Source organism: Hibiscus syriacus, unplaced genomic scaffold (genome assembly GCF_006381635.1).
Source record: "Hibiscus syriacus cultivar Baekdansim isolate YM2019G1 unplaced genomic scaffold, ASM638163v2 tig00111498_pilon, whole genome shotgun sequence".
In the NCBI taxonomy this organism is placed as follows: Eukaryota; Viridiplantae; Streptophyta; class Magnoliopsida; order Malvales; family Malvaceae; genus Hibiscus; species Hibiscus syriacus.
This window is the reverse complement of record NW_024063104.1, coordinates 58,484-73,416: the sequence shown is the minus strand read 5'-3', so window position 1 is coordinate 73,416 and position 14,933 is coordinate 58,484. Positions and strand designations below refer to the sequence as shown.

Here is a 14,933-nt window from a genome sequence, read left to right as displayed (position 1 = left end):
ATTTTAATGTTTAGTACGAATACCACACTTAAAACAACTAAAAATTATTATTTATGAATGTAAAGAAGTTCAATTAATTCATATAAATAAAAATTATTAATTTTCAACTTAATATTTTGGGTAAAATATGTAAATAGTCCCTTTTGTTCAGGGTCGTATGATTTTATTCACTAATTTAAAAATTAAGGGTAAATTATCTCTAACATTATCGATCTGTCCGGTTTAAATTCATTTTCCGTTAACCCTTAACAAATATGTGGCATAATTGAGAGACTAAAATCGAACGAGAGTAAACGTCTGAGGTACTAAAATCGAACGAATCGATAGTGTTAGGAATCGTATACCCTTAATTTTTTACTGAAAACAAATGATACTATTAGAATAGTTTACCAAAACATTTGTTCTTTCAAAAGAGTGTATATACCCTATAATATTAATTAATTTTTGAATATATTGAAAGACTTATTAGTAAAAGAAAATATTATTCTGGTTAAAGTTATTAAATTCGAACAATTACTTTTATCGGTGTATTAATTAATTTTTGAATATTATTTTGGTTTTAGCAATTCCACTAAAGAAAATTCGGAAGGTTTGCATAAGGAAGCTGAACATGTGGCTGATAGTGATTCTCAGGTTTCTTTCCCTGCTACCAATAAGGGGTCAATGCCGATGGTAAACTCAAAACATGTTGGAGAAGACAAAATATATGAAGATCTGCCAGCTTCTGTGGCTACAAAGATGAAAACGAAAAACAGAAAAGAAGATGTCATCCACCATGATTTGAAGAAAAATGGTGCTTTAGTTGTCGGGTCTGTGAAAGATGCATCGGATTCGGGCAATGTTCCGAAGGAAAATTCGTTTCAGAATGATGGGATGATGGGAAACCAACTTCGGGTTGATGAAAGCCTTGGAAGTTTGTCATCTGATAGAAATAAGAGGTTAGTCGCTAGGAAAAGGACGGGTGATGAGGGAACAAAGGTTCCAGGAGAACAATCCGAATTGGAAACTAAAGAACATAAAGATGTTTCTCACAATGACCGGCAATACAAGTCCAAAGAAAATACCCTACAAACTGGGCCTGCATCAAAGAAAATGCGCAAAGCCGGGAGGAAAGATGGTAATGGAATTTCTTTAATAGAACATGGAGAAAAAGCCACTGGTTCTGATACTGCAATCTCTGAGTGCACGTATGGTCAAAAACTCGGCAATACTAGTTCTGTCTTTGACCACTTGAACACTGAATTTGTGAAACAAAACCATTTGTCAACTGCCGATGCAAGTGGTGGGAGGAAGAAAAGGAAAAGGCAAAGTTCGAATCCTGGTCAATCTGGTAATGAAGTCTCCTCTGCAAAAGATGTTCATGTGGCCAAAGACAAAGATTCAGTTGGTAAACCTGATCCAGATTCATTTCTTGGTAAACGTTCTATGGGTGGAATAATATCTGAACCTTGTTTGATCTCTCCAAGTGAAAGGCAAGATGTTAGTGAAACAAATAAAGTGGCCCACGCTGGGGGTAAGTTTCGATATATATGCAGCGGATTTTAAGTCTTTTCCCCTTCCATTTTAGTTGTATTCTCACTCTCGATTCCATGATTACTAGAATTGAGGCATAATGATTTTAGCAGGTGACAATGATATGGATGAAACTAATGATGGCAACTCGGAAAGCAAAAAAAAAAAAAAATGAACCACCCCAACCCGATGTTGCATCAGTAATAAAGACGAGAGATTCATATGATCAGAATTCCAGTTATGCGGATGGTCATTCTACACCTTTGTCTCGAGTGGGAATTAATTTCCAGAAAGCATTTGGGGTATCAGGGGATGAAAATCAGAGGGTACCTTGGAAGAGAAAATTGTGGAACCTAAGAAGTCTTCCAGGAAAGTGAACAAGTCCAAGATGAATAAGGGTGCTGTTGAACAGAAGCAGTAGATGCAGTACATAATATCATTCCTGCAAGTGGTATATCTCCTGCCGAGTGTCCTATTGTGACTGGTGAGCATTTTTGTGATAACGCTGAGCAAGCGGGCTAAACTGATGGAAAAGAGGAATCAGACATGGAAAAACCTGACTGTTCGCCTTCAGTTACTGACATGAAAGCTGATGATGTGATTCAAGATGTGCTGGAGTCCTTGAAGCGATGCGACAATGCCTCAGAAAATGCAGAAAACACGGGCACGAAATTGCAGAAGAAAACTAAGAATAAAAGTTCTACTGTGATGGCCCCTCCAGAATTGCAAGGAAAAGATTATGTTGATCATCAGGATCCAACGTTTCTGGTTCATAATGTGACTGAGTTGAGTGCCTCATCTAAATCCACAAGGAAGACTGTAAACAGTGATTCTGTGCAATTGAATGGAACAAATTTGGGATCTAACCAAATTACACTTGAACGGAAACATGATGGAAGGTCTGTTCAAGATGTTGTCAGTCTAGATCACACTAAAAGCACTAATGCAGAGAATTCTAATAACAACAAAGAAGTTCCTTGTGGAAGTGAAACGGTCAAAAGCCAACAGCATCGTGACACTGTTGATTCTAGTGAGGTAATCATTGATAAGGCTGCACAAAATACAGGAGTGGAAACTGCAGTGAAAGGAAAAAGGAGGAAGAACTCTAAACCTGAGTTACGATCTTAGGAGATGTTAAATGTGGATCAAGACAAGGAAGTAAAAACTCCAGCTGCAAAAGCCAGCTCTAACCAATCTCAAAGATCATCATCGAAGGTTGAACCTAGTAGCTCCAATGTTGTATCAAGTAGACCACTCTTGACCATTCCTGAAATTGTTGCGAAAGAACCTCCACAGTCTAAGAAATCTGCAAAAATCGATTCCGCTCCTAATAATGCTCAAAGGCCCATTGATGTCAATTCTTCAAGGGTGCATACAGATTTAAAGAAGAACAACCCTCGTGCTGTATCAAGCTCTGCCTTTGAAACGCCTAAAAAGACCATTAATTCAAACAAAAAAAGGAGCCTTTTGAAACACCTAAAAAGACCATTAATTCAAAGAAAGGAGGTAGTGAACCGCAGTCTCATGTGGATATTGCAAAAGCTACTGGAACTAATAGCAGGAAAGTCGCGAACAGCTTAGCAAATAAGAAGAGCTTATTTGCTACTACTGTTACCATATTTAGGCATGATGATAAAGAGAGTTCTGATGATGAAGATGGAGTAGGCAACTCGGATTCCAGCACCAGAACTCCATCTGATAGTTCATCGTCATCCGACTATTCAAGCAATAGTATAGCGAAGGGCAGTTTGTCACAAAATGGTAATTCATATTCTTTATTACTTCTGACCAACCCTCTCTCTATGTGCCTGACTTGTTGAATCATTTTTGTTCATTTTTATTTGTTACGGATCGTGATCTGGGTGGCATAGGGTGACGATTTCTTCTCTTTATGTTGAATTTTGATAATAGGATCTTGTAACTCCGAAGGCGAAGACACTGGTGGAAGAAAGAAACAAAAACCAGGGTAAGTTTGAATTAACATTGATAAATACCATCTGTTTAAAGAGGTAGATGTTGCATAATTTGTGGTTTAGAAACTCTTGGCTAAGTTTGAGGTAACTTTAGATACGTATATGTACTCGATACGCGCACGTAGGGGTTGCAATAAGTCCAACATCCATCAAAGCTCATAGTCTTAGCTATGTTTTATCTCAATTATTTCCATTGGATGGTGTCGTATACTCTGAATATTGTATTATTGTTTGATCTATTTGAGCAGATCTTCCAGCCCAAAGAGCATGTCATTGCATGCAATCCTTCGGAATTCAAGCAGTTACAAGAAGGCTAAACTGACAGCCTCTCAAGACATTAATAGCCAGCCTGAAGAATTTGTTCCAGACAGTCAGCCGGCAACATAGTAGATGTGTTTTTTGTTTTCCGAATGTTCATTTTGCCGTTCATCTGTTATGGGTTGCCGTTTCGTCGGTTTCGCAACCCCTTGTTTTTGTCGATTTTGCAGGTATTTGGGGAGAATTTTTTACACTATGGAAGTGAATGTAATCTGCTCACGGTTTTCAGATTTTACAAGTGTTTAAATATGATTGTAATATATATATTAAATGAGTGTAATAGTGTCTTTTACTCACAAAGGCATACATATTTTCTCCAATTTTTCACCAATAAGATGACAGCACTTGTTATCATTTTACTAGAGGATATTAATAAAGTAATGTCAGCATGTCATATCTGTCATACGGTGACTAAAATGAAAACAAATTAAAAACTCATTGACTTCAATTCCAATGACCGAAATACAAAAATCTTAAAAGTTCAGAGGCTACCAATATAATTTACCCTTACATTTAATAATATAATAATAATCAAATCGAGTATAGTACTTTGGATAAACAAAGATACAAAATAAACACATCTGCGTTGAACAATGATAGAGTCATAGTCAAGTCCGGAATCAAAATTTTCAAAGTTGAATGCCCATGGAATCGAAAAAGATAGCAGAAAAGGGTATTGGTACTGTTACAAAGCGCTATTACTCTAAAATCTCCCTCTGCCTCTAAATCCACCACCACGGCCACCACCTCTGCCACCTCTTGGGGCACCCCTCCCACGAAACCCACCACCTCCACGGCCACCAAATCTACCGCCACCTCTGCCTCCTCCGCGACCACCTCTTCCGCCACCTTGTGCCTGTCCCCTACAACATAGACAGAATGCATGATATGATCGTATGAATAAGAAGTATGATCAGAATTTGCAAATTAAATCAAATCATATAAGAAAGATGGCACAAGAGGTTGGCGCAGTTTTTTGTCCGCCCTGCCTCCCACACGGTTTTCAAATATTTTCACCCAATATCCATCTCAAACCCAAACTTAACCGAGTTCTAGCACTCAGAACAGACAGGAAATAGAGAACTCCCCTAACCCTAAGCTTGGATCTCCATTTCCAAAATTCTATCGATGAAACCAAATACATATTATAGAGTTCAAGCAAGGCAAAGCTTATATAAAAGTAAAACCACCCCAAGATGCCCTGAAACTTTCAATTTAAAAACCAACAGACCCTGCCTTTGAACTCGATTTTCAAAAGAAACCATTACTATAGCATTGGACTGTGTTAGAACTAAACCGGTTCGGTTATTTTTTATTTTTCCCTATAGAAGATAGTAGAGCATATAATTAAAACAAATCCAAGACAAAAGCAAACATACTTTGGTTGTGGAAGAAATCTTGCAAGAGGCAGAAGCTTGCTCGGGTCGATATAGAACTTATGGCCTGAACTGTACGAAGTCGCTACAATACCTTCCAACAATTTTATCGAAAAATACTGCAACAAGCAAGAGAAAGTAAACAAACCACCTAAAATATAAAAGTCCCAACAATTTTGACAAGCAATGCATTAGAAAATTAGCAATAAAACTCACAGATTCGTTAATTGGACCGAAGATCTCATCAACTTTCCCTATCTGGGTCTTGTTTTGCAAATAGATGTTAGCATTAAAGAAAGGTATTTTCTCATTAGTCAGCTTTGTCACCGCATCACCCTCACAAGCATGAAGGAATGTAGATACCTCTGCATATATAACAAACAAAGGAAAGTCAAGTTGTTGCCTCACCTTTTCCTTTTTCTTAAAAAGCATCCGCCTTATTCTCGGACATGAATTTGAAGATACAACCCTGCAAGTCCAACTAATACATGAAAACCCTTAAAAAAGTCGGATACACCGAGTCCAAGTACGATGACAAGTTAATATGTTTTACTAACAAAAAATCAGAATATAATGTAAATATGATGATTTGATTTTGGTATTTTTCTTGAACTATATTTTGGCTTCATCAAGGATGTAGAAATGCAGAGAAACTGAACGAAAAAGTAATTATCAAAGAAAAATACACAAAACCCAAGAGAAAAAAACGAAATTTTAGCTCTTAATTGCAACAATTTAGCCACTTTTAGTGATAATTTTATAATGTAATTTGTTCCAACAATAGGTAATATATACAGATAATGCAAAGGGAAATAGAGGAAAACTCATAAGTAAATAAAATGAAGTTCCTACTTGATCCTCATTGCATAAAAAAGGTTTCTTTTATCATTTCTCTCACTTTCTTAGCATCCAAACGATAAAAAAAGGGGGTGGGGGAGAGCACTAACCCACTACTTCAGCAGGAGGTCCTTCATCACGAAACCAGCCGCCGCCACGTCCACTACCGCGACCAAAGCCTCCCCGGCCACCTCCTCTCCCTCGATCAGCATCCCTTCCGCCCCTGAAACCTCCTCCTCCTCTCGGTGGTCGCATCGTTTTCCTTCTATTTTCTCTTTCTGTTTTGTCTCTCCGAGCTTCTCAGGGTTTTTCTTATTTTTCTTTTTCTTTCTACGAGGGTTTATACTTGAGCAATAAACACAGAAGTAGGGCTTTGAGGTCCGTTTCTTTGTAGACTAAATTACTAAATTAGCCCTTTTTATTTTTAATACATTCGAATCAATAATTTTTTAATTTAGGATAAATTACACATTTAGTACCTAAACTATCAGTTTGATCCGTTTTAGTACTTAAACTTTCACCTTTTTCAAAATCATACCTGAAATATAGTTTTTATTTCATTTTAGTACCCATTTAAAATTTAACATTAACTTAAAAAAATGAAAGTTTAGATACTAAAATGGATAAAAAAAAATGATAGTTTAGATACTAAACACGTTAAGTTTTTAACAGTGGAGTACTAAAAATGAAATAAAAATTAAATTTTAGGTATAGTCTTGAAAAATGAAAAGTTTAAGTACTAAAACGAACCCAAACTAATAATTTAGATACTAAATGCGTAGTAGCATTTCAATGGGTGAATTATGCATTTAGTGCCTAAAGTATCATTTTTTGTCTGTTTTATTATAAAGCTTAATTGAGTAATAAAAAATGATTTACGAGTTTCTCAACTGTTAAAAGTTATAAAATGATCATTCATTTATAGTGTTACTTTATCGAATTTCTCAACTACTAAAAGTTATAAAATTGTCACTTAATTGTTCATATGTTTCAAACTCATCATTTTCCTTTAAATATTGATGATCATAGAAGTTGGATATTATCATACTGAATGTGATATGATAAGTGTTTGAAATTTTAGGATCATATTTTATCATATTTCAATTAACAAGTTAACGTTCAACTCAAACTGCAATCAATTTTTTAACAAAAATGATAAAATTTATAATATATGAATAATCAGATGATCATTTTATAATTTTTAATAGTTAAAAGATTTAAGAAAATAATAAATATATATTTAAAAATTTATTTTATAACTTTTTAATAGTTGAGGGACTAAATAAAATATTATAACACCATTTGAGTACTTTGTACTTAAAAAAATGTTTTTGCCCGACTCACGCTTTCGCTTCGCTCATCTCATTCTTCAAATCCAAAAAAGGTTCAAATTTCCCCATTTCTAGGGTTTCGATTCTTAGTATAACCTTCTATGATTAAGATTCGAGTGGAAAAGGAAGGAAAGAAAATGGCGTTCTCTATGCAAAATTATGGCATACAATCGATGCTGAAGGAAGGTCACAAGCATCTCTCAGGTCTCGAAGAAGCTGTTCTCAAAAACATCGATGCTTGCAAGCAGCTGTCGACAATCACCCGCACTTCCCTCGGCCCCGACGGTACCCTTTCGATCATCAAATTTCTGTTTTTAACGTTTTTTATTTGAATTATGCAGTCTTTTTGTCCTGTTTGAAATCCGGATCAAGTGTGTTCTTTTCAGAATTTGCTTCGACTTTTTATTTACTGTCATCAGTGATACCCTGCTATTGTTCCTTTTTCATCTTGAAATCCGGATCGATTGCTCTTAGTGCAATTGCCTTATTTGCTTTAATGTTTTTGTTATACTGTTCTTTAGGGATGAATAAGATGGTTATTAATCATTTAGACAAGCTCTTTGTTACCAATGATGCCGCTACTATTGTCAATGAGCTTGAAGTTCAGCATCCGGCGGCCAAGATTTTAGTTTTAGCAGGTAAGGCTCAGCAAGAGGAAATTGGTGATGGGGCTAATTTGACAATTTCGTTTGCGGGAGAGCTTCTCCAAAATGCCGAGGAGCTTATTCGGACAGGCTTGCATCCGAGTGAGATAATCAGTGGATATACTAAAGCAATTACCAATGTTTAACCTTTGCTTTTCCAAATAATTTAAATGACCCGAGTATTGTTAATTATGATGATAAACTTGGTAGTCACTTGGGATTCTGTTTTCGTGTTTTAATATATGTAGACAACTGAGGCCTTGGAGGAACTTGTGGAGAAAGGTTCTGAAAATATGGATGTTCGGAATAAAGAGCAAGTTGTTTCTCGAATGAAAGCTGCTGTTGCTAACAAACAATATGGACAGGAAGATATATTATCTTCCCTTATAGCCGATGTAATTTGCAACTTGTTCCTCTTCTATATAACTAATCAATTACTCTATTATCTGTTACCTTTTGAAGGATAACATAACTACATTTTCTTTATTAATTTATTTCTCTATATTATTAGGCATGCATCCAAGTTTGTCCTAAGAACCCTGCTAATTGATAATGTGCGTGTCGTAAAGCTTGTTGGAGGAGGTTTGCATAATTGTATGGTAATTCTGGGAATGGTTTTAAAAGGTGATGCTGTGGGAAGTATAAAACATGTGGAAAAGGCGAAGGTACAAATGTCTTTCTCTATCTTTCTCATTTCTCATTGATTAAGTTTTGCAAAAGTTGCTCGACAATTCTCAATTGGCAAAGTTAAAAGCTTTTGTTGCTTTCTGACTTGTATTGTTTTGTTCACTTAATGTTAGGTGGCTGTGTTTGTTAGTGGTGTTGATTCATCTGCTACTGAAACAAAAGGAACTGTATTAATTCACTCCGCCGAGCAGGTAAATTATGATATTCTTTTTATCCTGTTATTTTAAATTATGTGTTTTTAGCCTTTAGGCAAAATAAACATAATTTTGCCTTCTTTTTCCCATTTGGTGATTTTTTATACATTACGATTTTTTATCTCGTGCTGCCAATCTGTACATCTTGTAAATTGGTATAAGATGCTTTTGTTGGTTAAAGTATGTCTGAATGTGGAAATTTTCTCTTGGTATTTTCTTGCAGCTGGAGAATTATGCAAAAACTGAATAAGCTAAGGTTGAGGAGCTCATCAAAGCAGTTGCTGATTCCGGTGCCAAAATTATTGTCAGTGGTGGAGCAGTTGGTGAAATGGCATTACATTTTTGTGAACGTTACAAGTATATTAAGCTTCCTTCCCATGTTTCAAACTCTATGCTTTGCTCTTTCTTGTTTTGATTTGCTTATATGCATTCTTAGGTATGTGATTGAATCCTGATATCGAGTATGATGTGTTGATAGATTGGCCTATTGTTGGAATCATAATTATTTTTTATTTGGAGCTTGTGCAGTCTTCTTCAACATTTCTGATTGGGATTTTTTTTTCATTTTTCGTGCAGGTTAATGGTATTGAAAATCAGCTCAAAGTTTGAACTACGACGCTTCTGCCGCACATCAGGCACTGCTGCTCTTGTGAGCATTCTATCTAGATTATGTTATAAGAAAACAGATCATATGTTTTGATTGCAATCTAAAGGGCCTTTTTCTTCCGACAGCTGAAACTCAGCCAACCAAAGCCAGATGATTTGGGATTTATCGATTCAGTTTCTGTTGATGAAATCGGTGTTTCTCGGGTATGTTTGAAGAGGTGGCTGTAGTTATATTTGGTTCCCTGTCCTTTCCTCACTTTATCTTGCATTGCCATTTTAATATAGGTCACTGTTGTGAGAAGCGAAGAAGGTGGTAACAAAATTGCCACTGTGGTTCTGCGAGGAAGTACTGATAGTATATTGGATGATCTTGAAAGAGCCGTTGATGATGGAGTGAATACATATAAGGTGAGACTTTTCTGGTTGTTTTATTTGTTTCTACTTATTTTTCTCAGAGTTTTGCATTGTTTCTTCTGGTAAACCTTATTGGATTCGATTCTTACCTGCTGGAACTGTCTTTTCTGTTTATTTTGATGTAAATTTCATGGAAAGAATTATTACTGCATTCTTAATGCTCCAAACCTTTTTGGTCAGGCAATGTGCAGGGACAGTCGTATAGTACCTGGGGCTGCAGCTACCGAAGTCGAGTTGGCAAGAAGACTGAAAGAGTTCTCGTTCAAGGAAACGGGGTAATCTATTTTTTAACCCGTCTGCTCTTACCTGTTGCAAAGTGCCATTCTGCATGTAATGTTTTATCTTTGACCTGCGTGATTGTGTGTTAGCTTGCATGAATGACATGAAAATATTTGTGGCTTCATGCCATTCTATCTCTGAACCACTATGTCTTCAGACATGGTGCTGACAATGTGTCAATTAAAGCAACTTTTGCATTGTTTTATTTTACTTGTTTATGTCTCGCATTTTTCACGGACATTTTGATAGCTCTGCCAGAAATCTCCTGCAGGTTTTGAAATTTATAGTAGATTTAGATACATACTAAAAGAAGCTGTTAATATTATCGAATGTTTTGCAGATTGGATCAATATGCCATTGCTAAGTTTGCTGAAAGTTTTGAATTGGTTCCGAGAACCCTGGCAGAGAATGCTGGACTCAATCCAATGGATATCATTTCTAAGTTGTATGAAAAGCATGCGTCTGGAAATACCAAAGTGGGCATCGACTTTAGGGGAGGTGATTCGGAGGATGGTGTTTGCAAGGATGTCTCGACCATGAACATCTGGGACCTTTATGTCACCAAGTAAATTGCCAATTCACATCTTTTCTTGCTCGGATCTATTCTTTGTTCCTTCAAAAATTAACCTATGTTACTTTCATGATAAACATTTCACAAAATTATAATCTTTGAATTCTTGTCAGGTTTTTCGCTCTCAAATATGCTGCAGATGCTGCCTGCACCGTGCTACGAGTGGATCAGGTAAGCGACTAGAAACAGAACTTGAAAATGAAAAGAACGATTGAAATTGTATGCCAATGGGATTAGAATCACATCTATATTTTTCATTTTCCGAAAATTTTCTTCCACCAAGCTCAACAATGCCATTGATTCAACATTTGTAGATTATAATGGCTGGAGGTCCAGCAAGGAGAGATCAGCCTGCAGGAATGGACGAGGACTAACTGTTGTGCGGTGTGACTGATTACCTTTCTCTTGTTTCCAGACCTTGTGTAGGCATCTTTTATTTTTCCTTTGAGATGCTAAAACACTTGAAGCTTGGAAAAGAGAATTTTAGATGTGCTTTTAGAATTTTTATGATGGGTGGTGATGATCTATGTTTTTAGTGAATCAGTTCAGTTATGTAATTTTCCTACTGAAGCGTGATTGGTCTATGAATTAGGCTTTTGGGGTAGGGAGTTAAAGATCGTCTTGTTCGTTTCTAACTCGATTTTGTATGGATGTTGGTTATACCACAACCTATATTACATGAACTTGTTTGTTTTCCCCAAGTTTTTAAGCACTTATGTTGGTTATACGGATAGCATCGATTTCAATCGGATGTTGGTTTGAAAATATATAAAGACACTAAAATCTGAATTTATCAAATTGGTGCATACAACTGGCAACCTTCACATTATGTTGGGACAACATTGAAGCTTTCGTCCTGAAGTTCAGTCCACAACGCAGTGAGAACTGCAACTAAAAACAAAAACAGGGCGAAGGCCATTTTGTAAGCTGTTTTCTTACAGGCTTTCCCACCGTGAACTCCTGAGTTTTAGTTGAAGGAACATCCTCACGAGACGTTCGGACATCAGCAATATCAGCCAGATTGTCTTCGGTTGATGACATGGATTCTGAAACTCCATGAAATTCCTCACCATTGGTGTGCATTTGCCCTTTCCCTTTGATTTCGTAAACCATACCATGCTGGAAATGGCTCCGGGTTGTTGTTGGGCTCCATGTGGAATACTCAGAGTGGGAACTCATGAGCCTCTGGGGTTGTTTCTCAGAGTAATCCGAGTTTGGATCTTAAAGCGTGTGAAGAAGCTTCCTCGGAGTCGTAAAGAGGTTCTCCATGTTAATCCTGGAACATGACCTCTGAAGCACAAACAAGGAAAATGCAGTTTATAGATCGATAAGTGAACCCAAAAAAAAAAAACAAATCAATGAGAGCTGGATCGAAAAAGATGATTTCGAGTATTTTACCGTTGGGCTTGGAGTGGTACTTCTATTCGATAACCCTGCAAATCCATTGATGTAATCAGTTCATGATGGTCGAAAGCCGGATGATCCAACTCAGGTAGCAAACCATCTTTAAGAGAAACATCAACACCTCCATTTTCATATCCCCAAAGCTTCCGATTCACACTCCGCTGATCATATTCTGTAGTGCAAGAAATTTGAGTCGATGAAATCGGCTACTCGAGCAAAGAATCATATTCCATAAAGGAACCAAGTGTCTTCGATTCCAGTGAAGCAGTTGCCTGGGATCTATCTCCGGTAGCAACTGAGTTCTTTCTACGACCATGATCCCTCCTGCCAGAGTTTGACCCTTGAGCTATCTCCTTTGCAGTTTGCAAAGCCTCATACGCAGCCCCCTTAACATAGACCATTGGATCGGATTGAAACTTCTCCATCTCTTCCATAATCGACTCCACCTCAGCCAATAAGTTCCACCGATCCAAGCTTTTCATTAAGAAATTTATCATCTGTATAGCCGAAAATCGTTTCTGAGATTTACCTTCGGGGATGCCTGCATTTGATATTCTCAACCCGGATTTTATCAACAATCTAGCATATGCTTCAACAATTAGAGCATTGCACTTTGCTAAAGCCATAACCAGCCCCATATGTGCATTCGTCTGAGATGACCTCTCCCCCAAAGCCCCAGTTACGCTTTGGCAGACTTTGTTCACCGTCTCATCGGATGCAAACCGCCAATTATCTGATTCCACGAGCGCCTTCAAACAAAGTGCAGTTCCAGAACTCAAGCTTTCTTGGGAGCTCAAAACGGATTCCGAAAGAGGCTCACAAAGAGAGTCAATTATATGCCTCATCTCATCTTCTGGACTCGATGGATCAATCCCGTATTTTGCAATCGCTGGCACAACCTTCGAACACGCCTGTTGAAGAGGAAAGGACCCTGCACTCGAAGCTAAAGTTTTAACAATAGTTGACATGATACTACCGATCTGAGGTACAATCTTCACGCCGTGAACTCGAGCAAGAACCTCGTAGAGCGAGATCGTGTATTCACCGGACACGGATCCGGTTTCTTTCGTCTCGGAAACTTTAGCAAGAAACACAGGTATTGCCTTTGAATCCAAGTCTTTCACATATGATTTCAGTGCTTTCATTGCCGATTTTCGACTGTCAACATCTCTGTCGAGATTGGCTAACTCTTAACGCAGTATCCGACTAAGATTCCGACCCATCGTTCACCTGAAACAACAGCTACCTTTAACACCATGATTTAAGAAATTAAACTACTTCATTTCATATATAAAAATCTTAAAATTTAAAGAAAAATCAGAAACCAAGAACAAAAAAAATTAGAAAATTAAAGTCAAAAAGGCATCCAAGGCCCTCCAACTTAAAAAAAAAACCCAATGTGGCCCCTATTGTTTTTTTTTTTTTGGTTCAATGTGGCTCTCTAACTAGAAAAAAGAACTCAATGTGGCTCTTTGACCAATGGTTTTGGCCTAAGCTGTGAAAAGAGTTTAGTCCCATGTCTTCCCTTTTTTGCAGAACTATCGGACTGGGGTGTATCTGATAATCGATGGAGGTAAGTCACTTCCGATATGAACCGAGTTTGATAAGAAAATTTGGATTGATTTTACGCCATCAAGGCTTTAAACTGTTGGAACTGCTTATTGCAGTAGCCAAGTCGACCTCCTCGGCACCAAGCAAAGCATATGTTCGGTTTCATCCATCATCATATTTGATTGTTCGGTTCGATATTGTAAGTATGTCATTTGGTCATCTCTAGATTCGATTTATCTAATTATCTTTAAACATTTCAGATCCAACTGATCCGAAATTCGAATCTTAACTTCTGTAACCTTTCCTATTATTTTCGAACCGCAAACTCTTTTTCCGACCCCAAAACGTCGCCATCGTTTTCCTTTATTGCATATTTTCATTTGGGGGGGTGTCCTCTGTGAAGTTAAAAGCATATTTTAACATTTTATTTACATGAATGAACGTACAATTCACATCAATGCAAACCACTGAAAAAGAAAAACTAGTTATTTCATCGCAATCTCATATGGATTACTCTGTTTTGTGATTTTCGGAGCAGCTTTAGCTGTTGTTGTTGTTTTTGCTCGATTTTCACCTTGCTAGCTCCGAAGCCGCTCTTTCCGACTACCTGACCCTTACGTTTCACCTCATTTGTCGTTGTGGATCGTTCTGTATGGGTACCTAAGCTGTGGCGATGAGTCTGGCAGCATGTTTTTGTCTTTGCATCCAGAGACGAATGTACTGCATCGCTGCAACTCTTTCTCCGACTAAGAGTTGGCAACTTCGGTCGAGTTGATGGCAGCTGAAAGGAAATAAAAAGCAAGAATGAAATGTTCCATTACTGACCAAACAGTTTTCTTGAAAGAGTATACGCTGGATATGTGTTTTGATCATTCAAGTTTTCAGTATCGACAGTTCATATGCCTCATCAGAAGGCTTTCTTAAATCGATAATGGTGTGTCTGGCTTCAGGTTTTCACCTGTTCTATGTTGCTAAACATAAACAAGGTGAAAAGGTCCGGATGCCTTCTTCGGTTCCGCTGTAGGTGGAGGTCGTTTTTAGTAGAAAATCGGAATCAGATTCGCTTTGACGACCATGCTATTTCTAAGCTGCTTAATGGGTTGCTTCTTGCTCTTCCTGTAAGAAAGCAAAGACTTCCACTTTGGTTAATTATCAGAATGTACATAGATGCCACGAACACGGATTTTATGGAAGAGATAATAAAAAACGCCACTAATGTTGGTCCTGGCTCGGACT

At 37.3% G+C, this 14,933-nt stretch overlaps 1 protein-coding gene and 3 pseudogenes across 1 annotated transcript; 2 read left to right on the top strand and 2 right to left on the bottom strand.

Moving 5' to 3' along the window:
• Window positions 1–552: 552 nt before the first annotated feature.
• Window positions 553–3,872, top strand: LOC120163834 (annotated as a pseudogene).
• A 460-nt stretch (window positions 3,873–4,332) lies between these two features.
• Window positions 4,333–6,332, bottom strand: LOC120163811 (putative H/ACA ribonucleoprotein complex subunit 1-like protein 1). Its single transcript, XM_039173636.1, has 4 exons — window positions 6,127–6,332; window positions 5,396–5,544; window positions 5,183–5,298; window positions 4,333–4,666 (listed from the first exon to the last, which is right to left on the bottom strand). Exons 1-4 carry the CDS (start codon window positions 6,269–6,271, stop codon window positions 4,507–4,509), a joined length of 570 nt encoding a protein of 189 aa, XP_039029567.1. The 5' UTR covers window positions 6,272–6,332; the 3' UTR covers window positions 4,333–4,506.
• Window positions 6,333–7,376: 1,044 nt separating this feature from the next.
• On the top strand, window positions 7,377–11,451 carry LOC120163809 (annotated as a pseudogene).
• Window positions 11,452–11,789: 338 nt separating this feature from the next.
• On the bottom strand, window positions 11,790–13,369 carry LOC120163826 (annotated as a pseudogene).
• Window positions 13,370–14,933: the final 1,564 nt, after the last annotated feature.